Raw genomic sequence first — 26,149 nt, forward strand, 5'->3', positions numbered from 1 at the left:
ACCAGTTCTTGCCTGGGCGATCCCATGGACCGAGGAGCCTGGTGTGCTACAGTCCATGGGGTCCTGAAGACTCGGACACGACAGAGCACAAATTGGGTGATACGGGTGTGTGAAAGTACTTTGTACAGCTCTGTACAGATGTGAAGAATCCTTTTTGTTCTTCAGCTCACACTCTAACAAAGGCTGAATTAAATACAGAATTGGCCAAAAAAAGGAGGGCGAGGGAAGGGATGTGACTCTTAGGGGGAGTAGCAGAGAACCTGAAATAATCCCTGCTGTCCATGTTGAACACTTTCCATTAGGCTCCAGCTCCTGAGGAGCTGCTCACACCCACAGGTGGGTGGGAAGGGGCAGGGGATTGCGAGAAGGGAAAAGAAGCTACTGTCCCACTGCTGTTAAACCCCAGGAAGACGAGGAAGGTCCTGTCTGGACAGGAGAAAAAGAGGGAATGTCGTCTCAAGTCCCAGCTCCGTCTGTGTCTCCCTCTGTGACCTTGACTCCCTTGTGATCCACAAAGCATAGCTCCCAGCCTCGAGCCAAGAAATGCTGCCTTTCAATGCCTTGCACCTGACAGCTACTGAGCAGATTCCAATATGCTCCGGCTTGGACCCCACAGAAAACAGACTGGAGCTTTGTGGTCCCCTAAGGGAGGGCAGCTGGCCCTTGCCCCACCCGTGGAGCAGAGTCTCTGTAGGCAGTCCCCTCCCCACTTGCCCTCCACTTTCCCTCGATAAGTCTGATCCAGGACACGATGGCAGGGCCAGGGCCCTGCTGCTCCTGGGCTCCAGAGAGAGGCTGCCTTTCCCTTGGGAGCTCAGCTCGCAGGATGTGCCAGGGAAATGTTTCCGCAGATTAGTGTCTCCTGGGGTGGGGCGGCAGCAGCAGGTGGCAGGATAGGGCAGGGGAGCGAAACCCAGGGCGCCCTTGGGAGGAGCCCAAGGACGGAGGTTGTCTTCTCCAGGCTCCAACCTCCAGAACCAGGAGGTCTGGGGTTCCCCCAAAGCCCCCAGCCTCAGTTTACCCCCAGTGACCAGACGGTGCTGCACAGACCACTTTATTTGACCAGCTGTTGTGGTAATTGTGGTAGTGACATAGTTACAGTCCTGCTCCAGGTGTAGAATAAATGGGAGGGGAAGAGGTGAGAAGCAGGGGGAGGAGGGGAGAGATGAAGAACCAGATAAACAATCCAAGAAGAGAGGGGGAAAAAAAGGAAAGGAAGTTACGACAAGAACAAATTTATAAGCCGAGGAAAAGGCAGCCCAACAAGCGTGCCTTAAATTAAACTTTTAAAAGGTAAAATCTGGTTGATATTTTTCAAATCTGTATTTGCTCAGTTAGGCCTTAACAAGGAGCAGTGACATGACCAGTGCAAGGCAGACAAGCCAGATACCTTCTATTATAAGAGAGGAAAAAGAAGGCAATAACGGATGGCAAACCAAGGAGGTCGGGAGGGAGGGAGAAGCCAGCTTCCTGCTGGTCCTCCCCTTCTTGGCCATGAGTTTAGGAGTGACCAAGGCAGGGGGGTGAGGTCATTATAACATGATTTTTGACCAAAAGTTTCATCAACACTGGCTTCCCCCCTTGGGTTAGTCCTGGTCCAGCATCAGGCATCCTTAATCCCGCTGGTCCCCAACCTCACAGTTCATGCAGGTGAGGAACTGGCTCCTCGTCTGTGTCACCATTCTGGATAAACTCGAAGACGAATTTCACCTGGGTCTCGTAGGCTTGGACCGAGATTTTCTCATTGATTCCGTGGATGCTGAGGGAGAGAAGTTTTGAGGGAGAGGCCATTGCTTTAGTACAAATGTTATTGCAGAGCACCTACACCCCTGAAGCCACTGGCCTTTGACCCTCCAGGGGTCAAAGTGGGTAGGAAGTGGGCAAGGTGGGAGCAGCCATTTGGAAGAAGTGAGATTTCAGATGACAGGTTGGTCACCTCTCCAGGATCTACATCCATGGCAAAGTGCAGTGGGCGCAGATGATAGTCCTGGGGGGTACAAATCATCACCTGCTCTGGAATCCATTTAATAATTTCTCCTCTGAGGGGAAATTACTAAAGTTATCTTTTAATTCTCTCTCTAAGGCTGGAGTCCCAGCTAGACTTATCCCTATGCCAGCCGCCTCTCCCCACATTATTAGGAGCACAAGTGGATAGGAACCCAGGCTACCTATGGGGTTCTCTGTTTCACCTCAAATTTCACTACCAGATCCGATGCCCACAGCCTGCCTCCACACAACAATACTACCGAAGCATACATGTAACCTTGAAGATGAAAGGAGATAAAGAATAGCTAACCCCACCTACACCCCTTAAAAAAACCAACGAACCCCCTTCCCATGAAATCTGTTCTTAAGTTCAAATTCAAATATATATTCAAACAACTTGACTTATGATGAGGAAATCAGAGCTGGGTATGGTAAGGAGCAGAGAGGTAAATGGAAATCATGCCCCTATATCCCAGGACTAAAAATTTGCTGAAGAACCCACAAAGTAGTAGTTCACACACAGGAGGTGAAACTGGTGAATATGTTTTAGATTCCCAAAGTATGTTTTGAGAATTCAAAGCATGAGTTCATCTTTGACCTCAAATGTGTCTGCAGTTCACTAAGTGGAAGTTGAGAATTCTGGAGTACCCACTTTTGGGGGAAATGAGATCCAGAGGGGAGGGCTTCTCTCAAAGGAAGGAAGAGGTGGGACTCAAGGGCCCTAATTCTACCAGGTTCTTTCCAGTCATCTGATTATCTCCATCCCTGAAAAACAGTCACTGATTCCACCAAATTCTGGGGAGTGGCAAGACTCTGGCACTGAGAAAAGCTGGCCAGTTGGGCTCCGCAGTCTCTTTTAGTTTGTACAAATTCCAGGTTTCCCCCATTCTATGGACTGTCAGGAGAATGAGTGGGAAAGGGACAGGTCAGATGTATCTCCTCTCTCCTCCAAGCTGTCCAAACCTGTTCCACTCACTCACCTACTGAAGTCCTGAGGTTGTAGGTAGATGGGGTTGAACCGGTAGATGCCAGTGGTAAGATTCAGATAGTGTCTGCTGTCTGTGTTGCCAATACAAGTACCTAGAAAGGAAGAATCCAGAGAAACAGAGCTTTATGTAAGCAGCCAAGCCAAGGAAGTGGTGGCAAGTAGGCTACCTAGAAAATTGGGACCCTTGTGTCACCACAGAAGACGTCTGGATCTTCCCTAGGAGACTGCAGCCAAGGATTTTTGTCCTTCAGCCTACCCATTTTCAAAACCTTTCTAAGATACCATTTCAGCCAAGAACATGGACTCAACTCCCAAGGGCATTAGAGAGACATCCCTTACATGGTCCAAGGCTAAGTGCCCTCTCTCCATGATGAACACAGAGGCCAGCGGCTTCATTTCATACTCATGGCCAGGTTATTCTATCAGTAGAAACCTAGATATCCAGAAATCTAAGCACCATTTCTTTATTGCCCAAGCTTTCTTGTGTATCACTCAGGTCAGAAACAAACACTCTCTGGGGGAGTTTTACTGCTGTAGATGGCAACCCTCTTAAAGTAGAACATGCTGTGCTGCTGTGCTTAGCCGCTCAGTTGTGTCTGACTCTTTGCGACCCATGGACTGTAGCCCACCAGGCTCCTCTCTCCATGGGGGTTCTCCAGGCAAGAAGAAAAGCAGAACATAATTTCTGGTTATTCCTGTCTTCTGAAGGAGGACTGTATCTTCCCAGAGTCAAACTTCAGGTCCGTATAGTCCCGGGATACTCTCTAGTGTCCCATTCTCCTGAAGGCAGTAGGTCGTCCCCCTCCCCAGCCGGGGCTGGGACTCCTCCCCATTATGAATGTTCTTTGAAAAAAGACTCCCTAGCTTATCAGTTAAAGTGTGGTGAGATGAATTTGAGATGGCAATTTGTGTTTTATTTTGATTGAGTTAACGCTTTTATTCTAGAAATGTATCCCATTTTTAAGTACTTTCAGGCGGAACAGATTTATCATGAAGCTATTAGGCTTATGCATAAAGATCCAGGGTCATAGCTCTGTATTCATGTAGTTGGATAGGTATTTTTAATAGTTTAAAAGTGACAGAAAAATTTCAAAAATACAACTGGCTGTTGCTTTATAGCAAACCTGGGATGACGTGCCGCACGCGCATTCTGTTTGAGCACCTTTTTAAAATCCAAGTATAGCTGACTTACAGTGTTGTGCCAGTTTCAGGTGGACAGCGAAGTGACCCAGCCATCCATGTTCAGATATACCTGTTCTTTCTCAGATTCTTTTCCATCACAGGTTATACAAGACACTGAATGTAGTTCCCTGTGCCACACAGTGGGTCCCCACCGCTCATCTACTTAATACACAGTAGTGTCTATCTGTTGTTCCCAAGCCCCCAGTCTGTCCTGCCCAACACCTTTCCCACTTGATAACCACACGTCTGTGCTCCGTGTCTTTGAGTCTGTTTCTGTTCTGCAGTAAGTTCACCTGTATCACTGCCCTAGATTTCACACGAGTGACACCATACGGCATTTGCCGTTCTCTGTCTGATTTGCTTCACTTAGTATGATAACCTCTAGGTCCGCTGCTCTACTTTCCACTCCTGGTTTCAAATGGGTCCCTTCACAATTCCTGGAGATTTCTGCCAGTTGATGTCTGCCTATCTTTATTCTGTACAAGCCTAACTGTGTTGATGAGATTATCATAGGTGCCCCACAGGGAGAGGGAAAGGGAGAGAGCCTCTGAGGCCAACAGAGGAGAACCTGGGAGCCTGAAAGCCAGGGTTCCTCGATGGCAGGGGCCCAGGTCCTGCTTTGTGGCAGGAGTCCAAGGAGGCAGGGAATCTCAGAGGTAATGTTCAGGGGAGATCTTGGATCCAGAGCTCTCACCCCCAAGACAGGTCAAGGAATCAGAGGAAATCTGCAACCTGAAGTGACCTTGTGGGCAGGATAATGGATGTCTCAGAGGCAAACACAAGGACTGATGACCACAGACTAAGGGATCCTGACGCTATGCTATTGCATGAGACCCTGAGGCCTGATTCAAGGTGCGGGTGGTGGGGTTGCTTGGAGGCTTCAATAATGCCTGAGGTTGAATTTCTGAGAAATGAGTTAGATTTAAGTTGATTAAAAACTAAGAGTGCTTTTTTTTCCCCCCCCAATACCCAAGGAGTTTATGGTTGTAGAATTTCACTATAATATCTTTAAGGTCCACGCCTAACAGGTCCTAAGAATTAGACTAGAAAAATGAGAGACTCCATGATTGAAGGTATATAAAAGCAAAGTGAACACAAGTCTTCACATTAGAGCATCTTTTCCTCACATCAGACCAGAGATTCTCAAACTGTGGTCAGCCATCAGCTGCTGTCAGAATCCCCTGGGATATTTGTTAAAAAGGCAGATTCCAGGGTGCTCTCCAGAGTTAATATACCTGAATCTTTGGGAGTGGGTCCAGGTAATCTGCATTTTAATAAGTTCCCTAGGTGATCCTCTTGTCCTCTTGAGTTTGAGAACCACCATCCATACAGCATAGATTTGGAAGGCATGCTGGAAGACTGGGGGAGGGGCATAGACGCACTGCTACTGGGAGAGGTGAAGGGGGCTAATTCCAATGGTACAGCCAGGAGAAGCTCCTGGGCTGCAAATTCTGAGCTCTGTTGCTGAGCTTTTACCTTAGAACAGATCAGAACCAGACTGCATAGGTGGAACCCAACCCCCTCTGTGGCTCCTCCAGAGGAAGGGGAATCTGAGCCGATCCTTCCCTCTAGGCCAGAGTGGCCGGCCTAGGTTAAGCCAGGACCCAGGCTTGGCTGACCTAATTTATTGTTTCTGATGCTTTCCTGTTTGCTTTCTCACTTCCACTTGGAGGGGAAAATACAGCTCCAGTCCCATCAGGAGAGGAAGCAGCCAGCTGTTTCCAGGCTGAACAGCTGGCATGGGGGTGGGGCAGTGGATATCAGATAGGATACAGTTCCAGCACACCCCCACTGCCCCCGCCAAACTCCCCCAGCCACAGCTGATGAAGTCATTACCTGGGGCAACAATGTTGACTTCCGGGAAGACAGAGTGTATGGTCTGGCGGAGCAGCTGGTAACCCAAGGCCTGATCATCAGAAGGGCTGATGGGCAGGGGGTCAAAGGCATCCAACACATGGAACTGGATGCGGTCATCAGCCACAATGTCCTTGGCTAATTTTAGAACCTTGAGAGAGGAAACAAAGAAAGTCTGATTTCTTATTGATCTGCTATTCAAATACTTTATGAATCTATACGGTCCTGATTTCTCTCCAGCAAGGCAGAGCCTTTACAGAGGAGATTCACTGTAGCTCTGAGACCTCAATTTCAGCCTACTGGTTGTAGGAGATAGAATGGCTGTTCTTCCTGGAAATCTACAGCATAGTAGATTTAGGTTAGATGCTTGGAAGGCTTGCCTTATAGCCGTGAGGCAGGTCAGGAACTACAAAATCAGGATATTGGGTAATTTCCCTTAGGCTGAGAACCATGGGCTAGGTGAAAATGTAGGAGACAGCACAGTGGAAATCTCAACCATCTCGAGGCAGAGGGGTAGATATGATGACCTCACTTCAGCCTGGGAGAGTCTCAGACAGGTGGTGACAGGTCATACACTTTCTTCCTTCTCTGGGCATCCCTGCTTCCTGTTTGTAACCATCTGCACTGGGGCCAGGAAGATGAGCTCAACAGACAAAAAGTTAGAAGTTGGGGGGCTAGTATTCAAGTTTTCTCTCTGAGCCTCCTTTCCTCAGGAAGGAACATGAGGAAGCTTCTAGAAATTTCAGTCTGAAGTAACTAAAGCTGAACTCAGCAAAAGTCCTGGTCCCAGGCAGGATGTAGACCAGACCCTGAGGATCAGATCACATGAAGCTGTGTGGGAATGGATTAGGATGCTGACAGTCTAGCCCCACAAACCCACCCAGCCATCTAGGGAAAGCTCCAGCACCAGTCTCAAGCTATCTGATAAACACTTGCTTTAGGATGGTCTCTGCCCTAGAAAGGGGAGTGTCTGTCTCATAACTGGGGGGCATTATCTCGGGAGGACCTCTTTTAGGTCAGTGTCAGGTCTGGAAAGGAAATGAGGGTTCCTTCTTCTGACTTAGAAACCATCATTTGAGGCAAAGCAAATTCTGTGCTGCTGGACTGAGGGGAGGGGCAACTCACTTGTCAGAGCTTATTTTCACTCCAGCACAGATGTCTCAAATACTCTGATAGAAGAATTAATATATAGTCTGGATATGTTCTTGACCCTCTGGAAGGCTCCTAAAGTCATCCCCAGAAGTGTCTTCTGTGCCCTACCCCACATTACTTAAAGATTCCTGCCTCCAGAAACTGAAGAAGGCACACAGACTGGACCTCAGTGAGCAAGTGGCTCAGCAGCAAAGGGTCTGCCTGGCGATGCAGGAGACACGCGTTCGATTCCTGGGTGGGGAAGATGCCCTGGAGGAGGAAATGGCAACCCACTCCAGTACTCTCGCCTGGAGAATCCCATGGACAGAGGAGCCTGGCGGGCTACAGTCCATGGGGTCGCAAAGAGTGGGACATGACTGAGCCCACACACCTGCAATGAGCACTACAGAGCTCAGGTTTCCCACCAGCTGCTAGGCTAGGTCCGGACTCAAAGGCCTCATTTCCTTATGTCTAGTACCAAGAATATAAAAGGTACGCAATGAATGTTGCATATATACATTTTACAAGATGTGAAACAATAATAATAATAAAAACAACAGGAGTTGTCTCATTAAGGAATTTGCCCAAGGTTTATAGAGGTGGCATCGCTGGGCTGGGCATCTGACTTCACAAGGATGGTTGTTTACTGTTTCCAAAGTGCCTGCAGGTTGAAATGGCATTGAGTAGAGGAGAAGGCAATGGCACCCCACTCCAGTACTCTTGCCTGGAAAATCCCATGGACGGGGGAGCCATGGGGTCCATGGGGTCACTGAGGGTCGGACACGACTGAGCGACTTCACTTTCACTTTTCACTTTCATGCATTTGAGAAGGAAATGGCAACCCACTCCAGTGTTCTTGCCTGGAGAATCCCAGGGACGGGGGAGCCTTGTGGGCTGCTGTCTATGGGGTCGCACAGAGTCGGACACGACTGAAGTGACAGCAGCAGCAGCAGCAGCAGAGCCAGAAAGAGGGTGGTGCTCATTTAAGACAGATTTCTTAGTGGTATGAATTTTGAGCCAGAATTTGAAGGCAGGATATGAGAATGATGGAGAAGAGGCAAGAGACAGTCTGAGCATGGAGGGGTCATGCACAGAGACTCAGCTCTGTGCTTCGTGGAGCCACTCACAGCTGTGTGACACTCCGTGAGCTCCTTAGCTTTTTGCGTCTCAGCTTGCTCATCTGTTAACAGAAGGATAACAGCAGCACCTACCTGGTAAGGTGCTTGTTACCATGACTGGATGCATGTAATATGCTTAGGCTGGTTCCTGGCACTCAATGTATGTTAGTTGTTATTTGCCTGTTTAGAAGGGAGGGACCACTCTGGGCAACGATCAGAGGCACAAGGACGGGACTAAGAGGAGGGATTCATCAACGGTAACGGGGACCTCAAAGGCAGAGCACATTGATTCCTCATTTCTCTGAGCTCCTACAGTCCGTATTCCCACATTATGTTGTTTTCTATTTTAGGCTAAGCTGTATTTTCTTCTTGAGTGAATAAGTTCGAGGGCAAGGACAGTGGGTACTTAGAGTTAGCAAGACCGGCTTCCACCCTACTGTGAGGCTGGTCATCAAAACAACCACAACAGGCTGTCACTGGCTTGTGCTTCAGTATCTCCAGCGGCAGAAAGCTCACCATCAAGTGTTTCAATCCATCTCATCTTTGAACTCTGCGATGAGCATCTTCTTAATGATGAACTGAGGTACGGCTTCCTGTAGCATCTAACCTGCTCATACTCTTTTATTTATTTTAAAAATATTCTGTAGAGTCCACAGGATAAAGTATCAATAGTACTCGAGCCATCAGCAGGATTTCACCTCTATTGAGAATAGAGGCCTGTGCTCTTGATGCCTGAATGCTGTTCCCAGGTCTTTGCTCCTTTTTGGGTTTTGGTGTAAATGCCTCACGAGAGAGGACTGTGTATGTGCTCAGTCATTTAGTCACGTACGACTCTTTGCGACCCCATGGACTGTAGCCTGCCAGGCTCCTCTGTTCATGGAATTTTTGAGGCAAGAATACTGGAGTGGGTTGCCATTTTCCTCCTCCAGGGGATCTTCCCGACCCAGGGATTGAACCTGCCTCTCCTGTGACTCCTGCATTGCAGGCAGATTCTTAACCTGCTGAGCCATAGGGGAAGCCCCTAAGAGAGGACTGACCATGGATACAAAGCTGCTTACTGCCCCAACCCCACTTCACAACCATTTCGTGACACCTTGTCCTATGATTTTCTTTGTGGTGCCTACTTCTCCCACTTGTTCATATATTTGATTACTTACAGCCACTAGCATGTAAACATCTTTAGAATGGGAATCTTGGCCTGTTCACCATTTTCCCAAGTGCTTGGAAGAATGTCTAGCCCACAGTAGCCATTGAATAAACAGTGAATGAATAAATGAAGGAAGACAGGAATTTTCTGTAAAACACTCTAGTTAGGTGGACATCCAGCCTCTGAGAAGCTCACTATCATGCGCGGTGCCATACTCCAAAACTCTGCTTTAAGTGGGGGCTCCCAGAAACATCTCCCAGTGGCCTTCTCTCTCCCCTTCGAGGGCCACAGGACAAGCCTTCCTTCCCACGTGGCAGTGTGTTACGTTTCTGAAGGCTCTTGTTCCTCACAGATGGGGCCACAAAGTTCATTCAGATCCTTCCTGGAAAAACTTATGGGTGAGACCAGGTAAAGATGGACGAAGAGGGCTCAGGGAGCCATTTAGAATCAGGGCATGAGGAAGAGGCGTGACCAGGACGAAGAGGTACTGTGTGCTCCTGGGGTGATGGGGGCTTTCCATTCCCCATGGGTGCAGGGGAGCAGGGGAGCAGGGTGGGCCTACGGAGCCCAGAGATCTCATCAGATTGGCAGGGAAGGAAAGCCACTGCGGCAGGGGACTGGAGAGGAGGGCAGCGTGCCAGAACCTGGGGAGATGAAAGCCCCAGCTGGTGGAAAACAGCCCTTGGAAAGGGCATGGAGTTGGAATGAGGCTGGAAAAAAACTGGTGGAAAGAAGCTCAGTGAGGGGAATTCAGTGATTTCCTGGCCCCATGAGCCCCCAGGGAGAGGACAAAGGCTGGCACTGGATGAAAAGCAGCAGAGCCCAGGGCTTACACTGTCCCAGCCCCCTGCCAATGCTGGGTAACTCTGGGCAGGCTGCCCCAGCCCCTGCAACGCGGGCACGCCCCCCAGCCTGTGCAAGGACACAGCATCCTCCATAGGGAAGGCCCCAGGCAGAAAGGACCATAGAAATTGAAGCGTGGCAGACCCCTGAGGATCCGCCAGGAGGATCATCAGGAAACACCACCTGGCCCTCACCTTGCTTAACCCTGGAATATAATGCTCATCTCATAGCTGTCAGGTGGGCTTTTTTGATCATTTTTGGAAGGATCAGATTTACCTTCTGAATTATTTTTAGCTCAACCTGATGTTTAAATAAGCTAGTCTTTCCTAGATATGTCAAACGTTCTGTGTATTTCTTCTCACCCTTTAGCTTTCAGCTCAGATATCACGTAGGGAAGTCTTGCCTGACTTGTGGACAGATTCTCATTCCTTCTTAGATTCTTCGATAGCAGCAGCCCCCTTTCCTCATAGCGCTCATCTTGGTTTGCAGTTACACATTCATTTTTCTAACTTTTAAATTGATGTTCATAGCAGAACATCACAAGTCTGTCTGCAACCTCGTCTCTCCAAGGAGTTACACACCCTTCCCATGGTATTTTATTGGCTCTACAGGTTTCAATTAATAATACTCCAGCCTCTGTCTCTATTATCTCTTTGGATCTAAGGAATTTATAACTGTCTATTAATATATTAGAAGCCTCTCAAATTTCTAAACCATTATATTTCTCTGAGAACTTGCTTTCCTCTTGAATTCCCAATCTTGGTTACAGGCACCAGCACCCGACCAACCACCATCACACACTGCGTCCTGACGAGCTGGCCTCTCACTCCTCGGCGGGCACCTACTCTACCCCACGACGAGCTACCATCACACACTGCGTCCTGATGAGCCCACCTCTCACTCCTCTGTGGGCATCTACTCTACCCTACGACCTACTAACATCACACACTGCGTCCTGAGGAGCCCACCTCTCACTCCTCTGCAGGCATCTACTCTACCCTACGACCTACTAACATCACACACTGTGTTGGGGGCCAGAGTGAGGTACTCCGCCCATGGCAAAGGTCATGAGGAAGGAGGCTCGACATACGCAAAGGCGGGATCGAGCCTCAGGAGTCCCCCTGGAAATCCTCAAGCATCTACCCCCATAACCAGAGCCTGCCTACTTTACTACTTTGTGCTCTCACCTACATCTCTGACTTTACGGGGGGCTGTCCCCCACGACCTCTTTGGGAGTTAACCTAGAGCTCCAGTTAATAATAATTCCTGGGTGTGATAAGACTGTTTTAACCTACAAACTCCTCTGAAGGTTCTCTAGCCTGCCTGACAGGCTTGTCCGGCCACATGTGATTGCTCACAGCCTCCCAACCGTGAGAGGCATGAGATGCTTTAAACCCTCTAAAAACAGGTTCTTTAGAGAAGTTAGAAAACTATAAGTATAAGTATAGTGGGCTAATTAGAAATTGTGTTGGTGAAGGGTTTTTCATTTGTTGAGCCAATGTTTGTTGCTAAGTCTCCATATCCCCTGCCCTTACACACATTAATGAATATATAGAAGGAACAAGTATTAACCTTTGATATTAATCACGTTAGACCTTAGGCTAAGTAAATTCTTTCCTTAACTAAAACCCACTACACCCTCACCCTGTAGGAATGTAACTTTATTTGGGTGGCGTCTGTTTTGAGAATAATCAGCCCTGGAGAAATAAGTGTCCTGATTGACTGACCGCTGTCACAAGGAGAGGGTTGTAAATTGTCAGCAGGCCCCCCTGGCCAGAAGATGATGTAACACCCCTAAGACCTCTGTATACATTTGTGTGAAGCACCTGACTTTAATAAAAGTCAGGACTGCTGTCCCCACGTGACTTTTGTATAACATCTCAGTGTATAAAAACAGACTCTGGAAAATAAAGAATTGGGATCAGTTTCTCGAAATACTGGTCTCCCCATGTCGCTCTCTCTCTCACTCTGGTTGAGTCTCCATCTGGAGCGCGGAACCCACCATGCTTACTAATTATGCCTGGGCTTCTAAGATCCGACCGGGGAGGCCTCAGTGTCTCCTCTCCTTCGGGAGAACGGAAGGACGCCTGCGGCCTACGTAAGTGGTGCAAACCTCTTGTCTTGAAGTTTTATTGGTCTCCCGCGTAAACCAAGCTACTCAGCCTCTTTTCTCCACTGAATTTTCCTACTGAGCTATCCTTATTCTATTACTCTTTATATCTTTAATTAATATCTAATTGAAGCTATTGTATCCTGATCCTCGCCTATGCCGTCTCTCCTTCGAATACCCTGGATCAGCCAGGGCAGGACCCCGGCAACACTGCGTCCTGATGAGCCCACCTCTCACTCCTCTGTGGGCACCTACTCTACCCCACGACCAGCTACGATCACACACTGCGTCCTGATGAGCCCACCTCTCACTCCTCTGCGGACACCTACTCTACCCTATGACCTACTAACATCACACACTGCGTCCTGATGAGCCCACCTCTCACTCCTCTGCGGGCATCTACTCTATCCTATGACCTACTAACATCACACACTGCATCCTGATGAGCCCACCTCTCACTCCTCTGTGGGCACCTACTCTACCCCACGACCAGCTACCATCACACACTGCGTCCTGAGGAGCCCACCTCTCACTCCTCTGCGGACACCTACTCTACACAATGACCAACTAACATCAAACACTGTGTCCTGAGGAGCCCACCTCTCACTCCTCTGCGGGCACCTACTCTACCCAACAACCAATCATGAAACACTGCATTCTGATGAAGCCACCTCTCACTCCTCTGCGGGCACCTACTCTACCCTATGACCTACTAACATCACACACTGCATCCTGATGAGCCCACCTCTCACTCCTCTGTGGGCACCTACTCTACCCAACGACCAATCATGAAACACTGCATTCTGATGAAGCCACCTCTCACTCCTCTGCGGGCACCTACTCTACTTAATGACCAACTAACATCAAACACTGCGTCCTGAGGAGCCCACGTCTCACTCCTCAGCGGGCACCTACTCTACCCAACAGCCAATCATGAAACACTGCATTCTGATGAAGCCACCTCTCACTCCTCTGTGGGCACCTACTCTATGCAATGACCATCTAACATCAAACACTGCGTCCTGAGGAGCCCACCTCTCACTCCTCTGCAGACACCTACTCTACCCAACGACCTACTAACATCACACACTGTATCCTGATGAGCCCATCTCTCACTCCTCTGCAGGCACCTACTCTACCCCACGACCAGCTACCATCACACACTGCGTCCTGATGAGCCCACGTCTCACTCCTCAGCGGGCACCTACTCTACCCAACGACCAATCATGAAACACTGCGTTCTGATGAAGCCACCTCTCACTCCTCTGCGGGCACCTACTCTATGCAATGACCATCTAACATCAAACACTGCGTCCTGAGGAGCCCACCTCTCACTCCTCTGCGGACACCTACTCTACCCAACGACCTACTAACATCACACACTGTATCCTGATGAAGCCACCTCTCACTCCTCTGCGGGCACCTACTCTATGCAATGACCAGCTACCATCACACACTGCGTCCTGATGAGCCCACCTCTCACTCCTCTGTGGGCATCTACTCTACCCTACGACCTACTAACATCACACACTGCGTCCTGATGAGCCCACCTCTCACTCCTCTGCGGGCATCTACTCTACCCTACGACCTACTAACATCACACACTGCGTCCTGATGAGCCCACCTCTCACTCCTCTGTGGGCACCTACTCTACCCCACGACCAGCTACCATCACACACTGCGTCCTGATGAGCCCATGTCTCACTCCTCTGCGGGCACCTACTCTACGCAATGACCAACTAACATCAAACACTGCGTCCTGAGGAGCCCACCTCTCACTCCTCAGCGGGCACCTACTCTACCCAACGACCAATCATGAAACACTGCATTCTGATGAAGCCACCTCTCTCTCACTCCTCTGCGGGCACCTACTCTACCCCATGATCATAGCCTCAGTTAAGACCTCCATACGCACTGCCTGAGATGCTGCAACAATTGAATTGTTTCTTCTTACTTCAAGGCTTCCTCAGGATCGCCATCAGCAGTGTTTCTCTAAGAGAACCTGAGTCTCTCACAGCCCTGTTTGAAGACCTCTGACATTTGTCCACAGATTAGAGCCCAAACTCGTTGGCATGCACACAAAGCCTTGAGCCCCAAACTATCAATACAACTCCATTTTCATCTTCCATCACTTTTCCCCAAATTATACTACTCTTTAGATTTCATTTTCCCTGTACCCTGAATGTCCTGCTGCTGCTGCTGCTGCTAAGTCGCTTCAGTCGTGTCCCACTCTGTGAATGGCCAACTTCTAGCAAATCCTATTTGTCCTTTAAGTCCTTTCTAGTGGTTGGAAAAGACTTCCTTTGTTCTTCGAGGTAGCATCAGCCCCCTTTTTTGGCTCAGGTTCTATGGTAATTTGTTTATCCCTAATTGTTATAATCCTAGTATAGTGTGAGGCTGAGAGCACAGACTCTGGAACTGGTCCTGGATGTATAATACTGGGCATGTTACTTACCTGCTGTCGGGATCTGTGCCTCCATTTTCCCTGTTAAATGAGGATAATACATTCCCCACTTCACAGAACGGCTGCAGGGGTTAAATGTGTATGTATAGTATATGTTTACTGTACATGTATATAGTATGTGTGTGTGTGTGTATATATATCCTATGTATATAGTATAGTATATGTATACCTGAGAACAGTGCCAAGAGCACAGCAAACCCACTATCTGTGTTGCTACTATTATCATTTCCTATTTATCATTAATTATCATCATTCATCTCCCACTCCTAAACTCCACGTTCCCTAAAGCCAGAGATCTCCTATCCCAGCCAAGCACCCGGCACATAGGAAGCCTTTGAAAAATCACTGAACAAATAAGGCCCTGGGCCAGGTCCGCCCAGTCCCAACGGACACACTTCAGTGGGGCTGAGCCAGTCCTCGGGAGCACATGGTACGTACCTCCTGAACAGTCTGTGCAGGGTGAAGTCGGAAGTTGATGATGGCCTCGGCCACAGTGGGGATGACATTCACCTGGAGAGAGAACCACAAACCTTGGCCTGAGCTGACCTCTAGTCCCTCACACCTGACCCCTGCCCAGGAAAAGCCAATTACCACCAGTAGAGGGAGAGGAAGCTGATTTGACTGAAGAACTCAAGGCTTAATATTTTTAGCCAGCCACTGTCTTCTCTGGGCCCTTGACATGTGGTTATGTTCAATGCTAGTGGCCTGTCTCTGCTTCAGGCCAGACCTTCATGTTTCTTGGTCCTGGAGGGCTCACAGAGAGCTGCTCAGAGCAAGACCGCTTTCCTGGGGCTGCCAGGATGCCTCTGTTTTGGCCTGTACAGTGCTGCAGGCGGTCTTCCATGTGCGCTCTTTCCCAGGGTGCCTAGGGCAGTTCTGCAGTGGTCAGAGTCAGTTCTCACTCAGGAGGGGCACCCCAGAGCCTCTGAGGCCCCATTAAGCCCTGAGGGGGATGATCACTATAACCGAGGGTGGTAGTGATTTTCCATATCCTACTGTGAACTTTGTTCTCTGTCTGATGAGGAAAAAACTCAGGACTAATTAGAAAAGAGGGTTGAGCTATGGAGGGAATTTCTCCTCAGAGCCCATGAGAGAGGAGATTCCCCAATTGTGTATCTTTCTTTGAACTGCTATGGTGCAAAAAAGCACGAGGCTAGGGCCAGGAGAACTGGGCTGATACAAACTGGCTGTGTGATTTTCAGATATGACAACCTCTTTGTGTCTCTGTCTCTCAGCTGGCTCCTCCTCTGTTAGGAGGACCAAATGGAAAAACAGATGTGAAAGTATTCTGGACAGATAAAAACACCATTCAAATGCAAGGACATAGTACACAGTACTATTATTTTGGTGAATTCTCTAGGCAGCTGGTGAAAACAGCTCAGGTCTGGCTGACATGCCAAACACACCGACCAGCCAGAGCAGAGATGAATTCTGAGGCACCATTCACTTATTCTCAACCTGGGCTGCACGTTAGCAGAGCTCCGCAAGGCTGCATTGGGTGAATGATCCTCCTTGACGTTGCACTGGTGGTACTGGTAGAAACTGGAACGGTCTAACTCCTTTCAAGATTTCAGAAAAGTCTCAGCCCTGGTGAGCTAGTGTGGCTAGTTCAAACAGAAAAGCTCCTTAGCGGCTTGGTCTAGCTGAAAGTAGACTGATTTGCTGAAAAATAGTTCTCAGAAAAAAACTTTATCAAAGTATTGGTTCACCTGAGACTTATTTCTATAAAAGTAAACCTTAGGGGTTCCCTGGTGGTCCAGTGGTTAGGAGTCTACACTCTCACTGTCAAGGGCCAGGGTTCAATCCCTGCTCAGGGAAGTAGGATCCCACAAGCCAAAAAAGTAAATCTCATATAGAATTTATATATTTGAAGGCCACCCAAAATTTACCTTATTTTGGAGAATGACAATGTATGTATTTTAAGGCTGTATACATCACAAATGTTACAGATTTTTAAAATAGTAGGTGAGTTTCTCTAATTCAACTCAGGGAAAGGATATTAATCATTCATTAAATTTGTGAGGTGAATAAAGCTTTCAAAACATGACAAAGAATAATAAAAAGGTGGTAAAGAGGTTGGGAATCTTTAGCCTACATGACCAAAATGCTAGGTGAATATATTACATGTTAAATGAGTACAGGTCACAAAAATTAACTCCCAAATAATGTCTCTTCACATCAGTGTAATGGTTATGTTTTTCAACGGGTACAGTCCCAAAGAACCTGAGGGAGGCCTCTGAAACACACATACATGAAACTTGGCCAGGAACTTCATGGAGTTTGCAGATGTCAGTTAGAACCCTTGCTCCTGAGGTTTACCCATCTGATGACATAGGACAGTTCAGCACTGAGCCTTCCTACTATCCAAACTGTAGCCAGAGAAGGAAGGAGAAGCCAAGAAGATAAAGCCAAGGGATGGAGGGGTGTGTGGGAGGAGTCAGGTGGCGTTACCTTGACCCCGGCATTGAACATGGTGAGCGCCGTGGTGGTCCTGACCAGCGAATTGGTTATGTAATTCCTCTCCATCAACCTAAGGCAAAAGGAAGAGAGGGTTGTAGGATACCCCCTTTCCTGAACCTTGGAGATCTTTAAGACTAGGAGGGATGTCCTGCGTACCAGTTAGATGTAGTGTCTGGTGGCTGAGGGATGGTTAGTCAGGCCTGGTTAAGCCAAAGAGAGGAGATGGGGAAGTGGGTAGGTTTGGGGTGGGGATGTGAGGAATGGAAAGATAAAACTTTACCTGCTTACAAGGGGTCGAAAGAGCCACAGGTTGTTCAAGACTATATTGGTAGGGAAGGGAAACTGAAAAGGAAAGCACCAGGTCAGAGGGTTTCAAAGGGGTCAGCATAACAGGCTCACTGTTTGGGACCTGGGCCTGTCCTTGCTTTAGACTCGCCTTGAGGGCCTGGGGCAGTAGCCTCAAGGGTGAGTGGGAGCCACCTCCCTAAGAGTGGCTGGTGTTGGGGCTCAGGTTCTCAGCCTGAGCACCAACAGCCCCAATGGACAAGCTGTGTTTTGGCCCAGCCAGCAGCTGCAAATAGGGGAGAATGGGCAGAGCACTGGTTATCAGTAGGGCCCCTTTATTACTCTGAAGGCGGCTTCTCCACCACACTTTCTTCCCCTTCCACAGCTGACCAGAGTCAGTGAGACTCCTCACACCTCATTTGCCAGTTGCTCCACTGCCGTCATCAATGGCCCACTTCCAAACATGTTCGGCATTGGTGTCTGCTCCAGTCTGGAAGAGAAAGGGAGCTTTCAAGACTCACCCAACTCAGCAGTCCAAGGAGAAGACGAGAGACAGGACATTTCCACAGGCCTGGCCAGGAGGTCTCCTGCTCACCGCCCCATCACCTCCACCATTCCAGATCTCCAAGCACAAGTGGGGCTACTTCTACTGCACTCACAGGAGCTGTCCCCAAATACCAAGTCTGAGAGAGGGCACCCCCGTCTCATCACACCTACCACACTGTAGCAAAGCTGTCAGCCTCTCCCACTAGCTGTTGAGTTCCTGGAGGAAAGGGACTGTCCGTTTCTTCCACCACCGCGTGCCCATTACTGGACACAAAGTCTCGAACATGGTAGATAGTTAAATATTTAGCTGAAAGAATATAGCTTTTCTTCCTACTCTCCAAGAAAACCAGCCAGAGGTAAGCTCTGCTGTTACAAACCCTGCTGTCCTCATCCACAGACAGCAGCCTTTGCTTATCTTGAAGTCATCTTGCTGGGGCAAGGGGAGAAATTAGATGGTTCTTTTCCAGCTTGTGATCTATCATTTCTGGCCTGGACTATTCCAGCTACCTAACCTAGCTTTTGTCTGCTGGCCCTTGCTTGCCATATGGATAGGTCCTTTTCTGACCTATAACCCTTGCCAGGGTACTGCTAGCTCTGTCCTCCCTATAACCTCCATCGTGGCTTCTCAGCCCACCATCAGGACAGGAAGCTTAACCTCCTCAACTCAAAGTGGGGAAGTGCCAGGTCTTCTAGCGGGAGTCTGGTGTGGGCAGCAAGGCCAGGAATTGCTTACCGGCTGACTGCGGCTGCGAGAATGCCTATGCTTGTTTCTTTTGGAGGAGCTGAAGAGTGGCCTGTAGTCGTGTTGACTTGCAGCATGAGGTTAATCGCACCCTTCTCAGAAACGGAAACCCTGTAAGAAGGATCAGAGAAGGCCCTCCTGACTTCCTGCCACCCTGAGTGACCCCCAGGCCCATCTGTACAGGGGTCTGGTAAGCCAAGAGGTCTGTTTCATGCTGCTTAAAGAGTTTTACTTTAGAAGAGATAGGGAAAGGAGAGCTCAGACTTGGTCAAAGCTTGGGGTGATTAAAGCAAGTGCGTGCCTGTGTATATGGCTCAGTCGTGTCTGATGCTTTGTGACCGCATCTACTGTGGCTCACTAGGCTCCTCTGTCCATGGGATTTTCCAGGCAAGAATCCTGGAGCAGGTTGATTAAAGCAAGAGGAGTAGGCTTATCGATAACCAGACTGAGGTCAACTCCCATGTGAGAACCTCTTCTGAGGTAGGGCTGGGGTGCTATACTCACATGGCAAAGGGCTTCTTGAGGTAGGGAATGAAACCGTCCAAGATGAAGCTCCCCTCATCCACCACGAAGGCTAGCTGGACACCCCTTGCCTGTAGCAGGGCTGAGATCTTCTGAGCCCCGTTTATCCCTGATATCTGCAGATATTAAACCCAGAGCCACAGTTCTCCTCAGTCAGATCTCCAGAGATAGCTCACAGAGACCCATTCAGCATAGCTGGGTGCTCCAGAGCCTCCCCATCCAGGCTCCTTCATGAGGGACAGGGCCCTCAACAATCCTGCCTCAAAGAATCTGGAATGTCAGAGCCGGAAGGGCCCAACCCCCTCATTTCCCAAACTAAGAAACCAGGACCCAGAGTATGAAGTGATTTGCCCAGGGTCAAAATAAGTGGCATCATTAGAAATAAAACACATTCATTGATCTGTCTGTTCTCTCTCTTCCCATTACACTGGTGTTTCTCAAGGTGTAGTTGATGGACTATGTGCCTACTGCAGATGTCACCAGGGAGTTTGTTAAACATTCAGATCTGTGCATAACACTGCGCGAAAGAAGCCAATCTGAAAAGACTACACTCTGTATAGTTCCAACTATATAACATTCTAGACAAGACAAAATTATGGAGGTGGTCAAAAGATCAACAGTTGCCAGGGTTTGGGGAAGGAGAGAGGGATGAATGGCAGAACACAGAGGTTTCTTAAGGCAGTGAAAATACTCTGTACGATACCATAATGACACACCATTATAGTGTACAACACCAAAAGTGAACCCTAATGTAAACAATAGCTTTGGGTAACTATGATGTGTCCAGGCAGGTGCATCAGTTGTCACAAATGTATGACTCTGGTGGGGGACGTTGATATTGGGTAAGGCTGTGCATGTGTGTGGGTTGGAGAAGAAAGGAAATTTCTGTATCTTCTAATTTTTGCCGTGAACCTAAAACTGCTCTTAAAAAGAAATAGAAAAAAAACATCAAGTCTGTGGCACAGAGCCCAGGCATCTACATTTTGGTCAAAGTCCTTAGAAATTTCTGGTGACACATGCACAGTGTGTGTGTACTCAGTTGTGTCCAGCTCTTTGCAACTCCTGGGACTGTGACCCACCAGGCTCCTCTGCCCATGGAATTTTCCAGGCAAGAAGACATATCCACAGAGAAGTTGGCAAACTGTGCAGCCAGGGAGCAAACCGGACCAAAGTGAAGCTTACTCCCTCCCCAAGGAGGGGACCCAGAGATAGGCTTAGGATGAAGGCATTCTACCTCCTCATCATGGCCCAGAGCAATGAAGAAAGATCTTCGGGGGATGTAGTTTCTGATCAGCAGAAGCTCCAAGGCCTGCAGGATTGCCTGGGGGACAGAAGGACAATGGGAGAAGAGAAAGGCTTATTATCTAAGTGGTGGTACCAAGGCATCAGAGATATTCAGCAGCTGGGAACAGGGCTAGGATGTGATTCCTTTTAGAGAGAACACATTAAAATGGCCCCAGGGATGGAATGGAGGGAAGCAGCGGGTGTATGCATGGTCAGTCACTCAGTTGTGTCTGGCTCTTTGTGGCCCCACAGACTGTAGCCCACCAGGCTCCTCTGTCAGTGGGATTTCCCCAGCAAGAATACTGAAGTGGGTTGCCATTTCCTCTTTCAGGGGATCTTCCCCACCCAGGGATTGAACCCACAACTCCTGCATCTCCTGCATTGATAGGTGGATTCTTTATCACTGAACCACCTGGGAATCCCTGTAGGGAAACAGAGCTCACATAAAACCATCCCCGCCTGGAGAAAAGCATAAATTTATCAATGTCAGAGCTGAAAGGGTACCTGGGATCATCTACTCTGATCTATATTTCACAGTTGAGAAATCAGGACCCAGAGAAGTGACCAACTGATGACTGGAACTCAGATCTCCTGGCACCAAGGTTTTCTCTACCAGAACCTCCCACCTCCCAGGGGTTAGCAGAGCACTCCCACCCTGGATCGATCTTTAGGACTCTAAGGCAGAGGGAACACAGCATTTCAGACCATAAGAGAGTTCTTGTTGTCCAGTGTGCCTCGACCATAGATGAAGCCATCACGCTCCAACCCAGAGAAGGGGGGCACGTCCCAGCCTTTGTCCGGGGCAGGCACCACGTCAATGTGAGCGAGGAGAATGTAGGGCTGCATGCTGGGGTCTGAGCCTTTGATAGTGAACAGGTGGCTGTAATTTCCTACGACCTCATGCCGGATAAAGCTGGTATGGAACACAGTAGGAAAGACTAGAAGCAAAGAGATGCAAAGCAATGAGAGAAAGCCAGATTCAACAGTTGCCTTTGGTTTTCCTCCTAACTGATTCTCCCTGCCTTTTTCCTCCCCTTTAAAACAGGCAGCCTCCTTTAGGAAGCCCTCTGGGCCAAAGCTAGTCTGATTCCTGATTCGCCCAGACAATCTCTGAAATATCTCTTCCTCATATTACAATGTGCTATTACTGTGTAATCACATGCATATCAAGACCGCATCATTTATGACAGATAAGAGCTCAAGATCTGGACTGACCCGACCTCTAATGTTGTCACAAATACAAGTTATAGAGTGATGCAGACTAGGATTACATTAAATTTTAAATATAATAGGCCCCAGTATCCAAATTATTTGGAACCAAACATGACTCTTATCTATATATATTAAAAAATCAGAAATATTTTTCCTTTGCAAAACAATACTCCTAATGTTTGTGTTATATGGAGATAAAAGATGATCCTGTCGAGCACATGGCCATACTTCCGTGTTCAAGTGTTCTCAGGGTCAACTATGCTAGTTACAGATAGGTAATAACACAGGTGGCTTTAGAAGCATGGGAGAAAGAACTTTGATCTCCCTTTGTGCTGTGTTGGAAGAATCCATACACGCCTCTGTGGATAACTGAAAACAAGCAAGCAGGCAAACAAACAAAAAACTAAAGAAGAATAAACATTTTTTCTTGTCAGCCTGCTTATCTAGTCTACTATTGCTGAACATTTCTTTCCCAATTTTATTTCATATTTAGTGAAGACTTTCAGCCTGGCCACTGGGGATTGATCCCAGATTCCCACCCCACCCCAATTGCCCATCCCAGAGTGTTAGAGAAGGGACTACTTGCTGTGCTGTGCCAGCCTCTCCCACTCCTGATGACTTGAGAGGGGGCTGTTTTTTATTTGATTTAGTAAAGTGGGCTCACTACTCTGCATGAGTTTTCTCTATGGGGAGGGAGAGCTCCAAGTCTCCTTTTTCCCCTTGACCCATCCTTCTTTAGCTCATGGACAGTGGGGTGAGAAGAGAGCAACTATGCGACAGTTTCAAGTTTTTGACTGCCTAGCAGCTCAGTGTTAGTAATGAATCTGGAGCAGGGCCTGGGTAGGTGGAGTGTGCCTGTGTGTAGGCTGTAGGTGTGTGTATGGAGGTAGGGAGGGGAGGAGCCCGTGGTGCAGTTCTGGAAACTTGCAAATGAAGAAGGAATTCCAAGTCCTATCTTTTTATTTTATTGACTGACATTAAAGGGCAAAAATTGACAGCCAACCCAATGGCTAAATTGCCTTGGTTCTTCAAAGGGTGAATCTAGTCTCTACTCTGTGTCTACTCTAACTCCTGAACTCTCCCTTCTATCCCTCCCCCTTGTATACAAACACATCCAAAGAGGCCCAAGCACACTAGGTTGCCCTCTGGTCAGTCACAAGATAAACTTCTTTATCACCTTGTAAAATCACTGTGTCTCCAGTGGTACCTCTCCTAACCCTTTCCCATGGTTTGTGGCTGACCTTTACGAATGTATTCTCCAAACTCAGCCAGGGCTGTTGTGTTGAGCTCCTTGGGGCTGAAAGACACTGTTGGAATCTGGATGGCACCTGTTGGAGTCAGAGATGGAAGATGATAACAACCACTGATTTTTCCACAGCCCTGTGTACATAAAAAGTTCTCTTGCACTCATTATCCTATTGTGGAGGGCAAAACAATCATTCCAGGTAGGGATTGTTGTTTTCCCTAATTCAAAGGTGAGGAAACAAGCTTAGAAGCATTAGGTGAGCTGCTCAACATTGTCCAGTAGAACTGGGATTTAAACTCAAGTCCTTTGTTTAGGCTAATATGGTTCTTAAAGGAACATAAAGTCCAAACTGGCATGGGGTGGGGGAGGTCAGACAGGAGTAAATTTTGATCCTAAGTGGGAAGCCGCTATAAATTGCTGCTAAGGCCTCACTCTGCCTGAAACCACCAACCCTTTGATGAATCCAAGGAGCCCACTGTCCTGGGTCCCTTTGCGAACAAAGCTTTGTATCTTTTTGTGTACAGTGAGTATGTGAAAGTCCCTCAGTCGTGTCTGACTCTCTGTGATCCCATGGACTATACAGTGCATGGAATTCTCCAGTCCAGAATACTGGAGTGGGTAGCCTTTTCCTTCTCCAGGGGATCTTCCTAACCCAGGGATTGAACCCAGGTCTCCCGCATTGCGGGCAGATTCTTGACCATCTGAGCCACAAGGGGAGTACTCTTTGTGTACAGAGAGTAGGCTTATTCCTCACAGACTGGTTAATCCAGAGTGTCATTGATCTCAGCCCAAGTCAGCTTTGGGGGCACATGATGCCTGGGAAGGGGGCGGGGATTTAGAAGCTCCCAAACAAGCTCCTTTGTCATAAACGATCTAATCCATTCTACCCAGAAGTCCAGTTCTTGAGTTGTCACTAGGTTCATTCCTTGGGGAAGGTTTTATATTCTTAGAGTTCCACTGTTAAATGCAAACAGTAGGGGGTGGGGGTGGGGTCATAAGATAATTTGATTAGAAAGTGAAAGAAAGTGAAGTCACTCAGTCGTGTCCGGCTCCTCTGTCCATGGGATTTTCCAGGCAATAGTACTGGAGTGGATTGCCATTTCCTTCTCCAGGGGATCTTCCCAACCCAGGGATCGAACCTGGGTCTCCCGCATTGTAGACAGACGCTTTACCGTCTGAGCCACCAGGGAAGTCAATCTGATTAGATGGCTATCCAAAAACAGTAGGAAGAAAAATACCCAGAGCAGCTTGATGTCAAGGGAGGCCTCTGACTTCTGTACTCAGTTTTGTGAAGAATCAACCCTGCACCATAGCCTACCAATAGGTGGGGAAGCCAAGGTTCAAAAAGACTAAAGGAACTGCCTATGTGAGATTGAGAGGCAGACTCAAGATCTGAACTCAGATGTTTTGCCCTCGGCCCACAATGCTGGAGACCCAGGTTCGATCCCTGGGTCGGTAAGATCCCCTGGAGAAGGACATGGCAACCCCACTCCAGTATTCCTGCCTGGAGAATCCCATGGACGCAGGGGCCTGGTGGGCTATATGTATAGTCCATGGGGTCACAGAGAGTAGGACATGACTGAGTGACTTCAATATTCCATATATTTGGGGTTCTAAGTCATGGTGCTATGAGGTCTGTATTTTAGTTTCTTATTTAGCTTTTGCTTTCTTTTGTGCAAAGAGACTCTGGTGAATGGCTGCCCAATGCCTTTCAGAGAACTCTTTACACTAGGATGCTTTGGGAAAGCCCTGCTCTGCCTCCCAGGCCTATCACTCCAGCACAAACACAGTTTATATTTAACAACAAGGGCTAGCTTTTGCATTTACCTGCAGGTTTATTTAGGCAGTTTCTTTCAATCCATTACTTAATGGAAGGGAAAAGACTGAAGGTAAGCCCAACGGTGAGGAAGGATCTCATTGTTTTCATTGTTGTTTATTCCCTAAGTCATGTCCTGACTCTTTTGCGACCCCATGGACTGACGCCTGCAGCCTGTCAGGCTCCTCTGTCCATGCGATTTCCCAGGCAAGAATACTGGAGTGGGTTGTCATTTCCTTCTCCAGGGGATCTTCCCGACCTAGGGATTGAACCCGTGTCCTTCCCATCCTTTCAATATTGAGCCACCACCTCTTTTCTCCTGGATAATGCAGACTGAGAAGGTAAGTAAGTTTTTAGCTTGGTTTGATGTCTAGGGGAAAGATGTCCTTTAATTGGTAGAGGAAATTAGGAACATCTCACACCTCAGCAACAGCCCCATACTTCTTTATGGAGCCATCTAGAACCCGCAGGATCCTACAGGCAACAGAGGCTGTCACCCAGTGCTTACTCCAAGATGTAGGGTCCTGGGGAAGATGGTTCAGCTGACCTAAACTTCAGTTTCCTCATGGGTACATAAGGTTCAGATCGTTTAGTCCTAAGAAACTTAACAAGTGAAGACTGCCAAAGGTTAAAGGCTGTAATGTTCCAGGCAAGCGGAGGTTGGTGTGGGGGTGGGGTGGGGTGGGGTGGATGACAGCCTGGTCAACCCGGGCGAAGTTGAAGCTTCCAGGGTAGGCAAGGAACGCCCTGGAGTCCCCAGAAGGCAGGTCTAGGAGCAGAGTGCGGTCTCCAGGGGCCGGAAATGGGTCCGGGGCTTGGTGGTGGGGTGTTGCGGAGCTCAAGCTCGAGGGGCGGACCTCTGCGGCAGGGGAAGGGAGTCACGGGTTGGCCCGAGGAGACGGGGACCTTTATCTGAGAATAAGCGGTGAAGGGGACCAGGGTTCACCTTTGAGCGCTTCCTTCATGGCGATGCGCTGCTCTTGGCTGAACTGAGAAGGGATTCGCGGCTCCCTTTGACTCTCCGTGCCCCGCAGGCCCTTCGATCTGGAGACGGCGGCGATACCTAGGAGCAGCGCAGACAGCGAGGCCAGCAGGCAGACGGACGGCCGAGCCATGCTCCTCTCACGTCCTCGCTGCCAGTCGGCGGCTGGAGTTTGGACCTAAACGCGCAGACCGAGTTCTTCCCCCTTTCACGGCTCCAATTCCCGCAACT

General features: G+C 48.5%; 1 protein-coding gene across 1 annotated transcript; it reads right to left on the minus strand.

The window, feature by feature from the left end:
• Nucleotides 1-1,041: 1,041 nt before the first annotated feature.
• On the minus strand, nucleotides 1,042-26,120 carry PM20D1 (peptidase M20 domain containing 1). Its single transcript, NM_001038100.1, is given in 13 exon segments — nucleotides 1,042-1,759; nucleotides 2,967-3,066; nucleotides 5,993-6,161; nucleotides 15,262-15,333; nucleotides 17,275-17,353; nucleotides 17,564-17,625; nucleotides 17,983-18,058; nucleotides 18,848-18,967; nucleotides 19,361-19,494; nucleotides 20,613-20,699; nucleotides 21,368-21,600; nucleotides 23,116-23,202; nucleotides 25,883-26,120. Coding segments are annotated over 13 exon segments (1,512 nt in total). The 5' UTR covers nucleotides 26,052-26,120; the 3' UTR covers nucleotides 1,042-1,635.
• Nucleotides 26,121-26,149: the final 29 nt, after the last annotated feature.

Source organism: Bos taurus, chromosome 16 (assembly GCF_002263795.3).
Source record: "Bos taurus isolate L1 Dominette 01449 registration number 42190680 breed Hereford chromosome 16, ARS-UCD2.0, whole genome shotgun sequence".
Classification (NCBI taxonomy): domain Eukaryota; kingdom Metazoa; phylum Chordata; class Mammalia; order Artiodactyla; family Bovidae; genus Bos; species Bos taurus.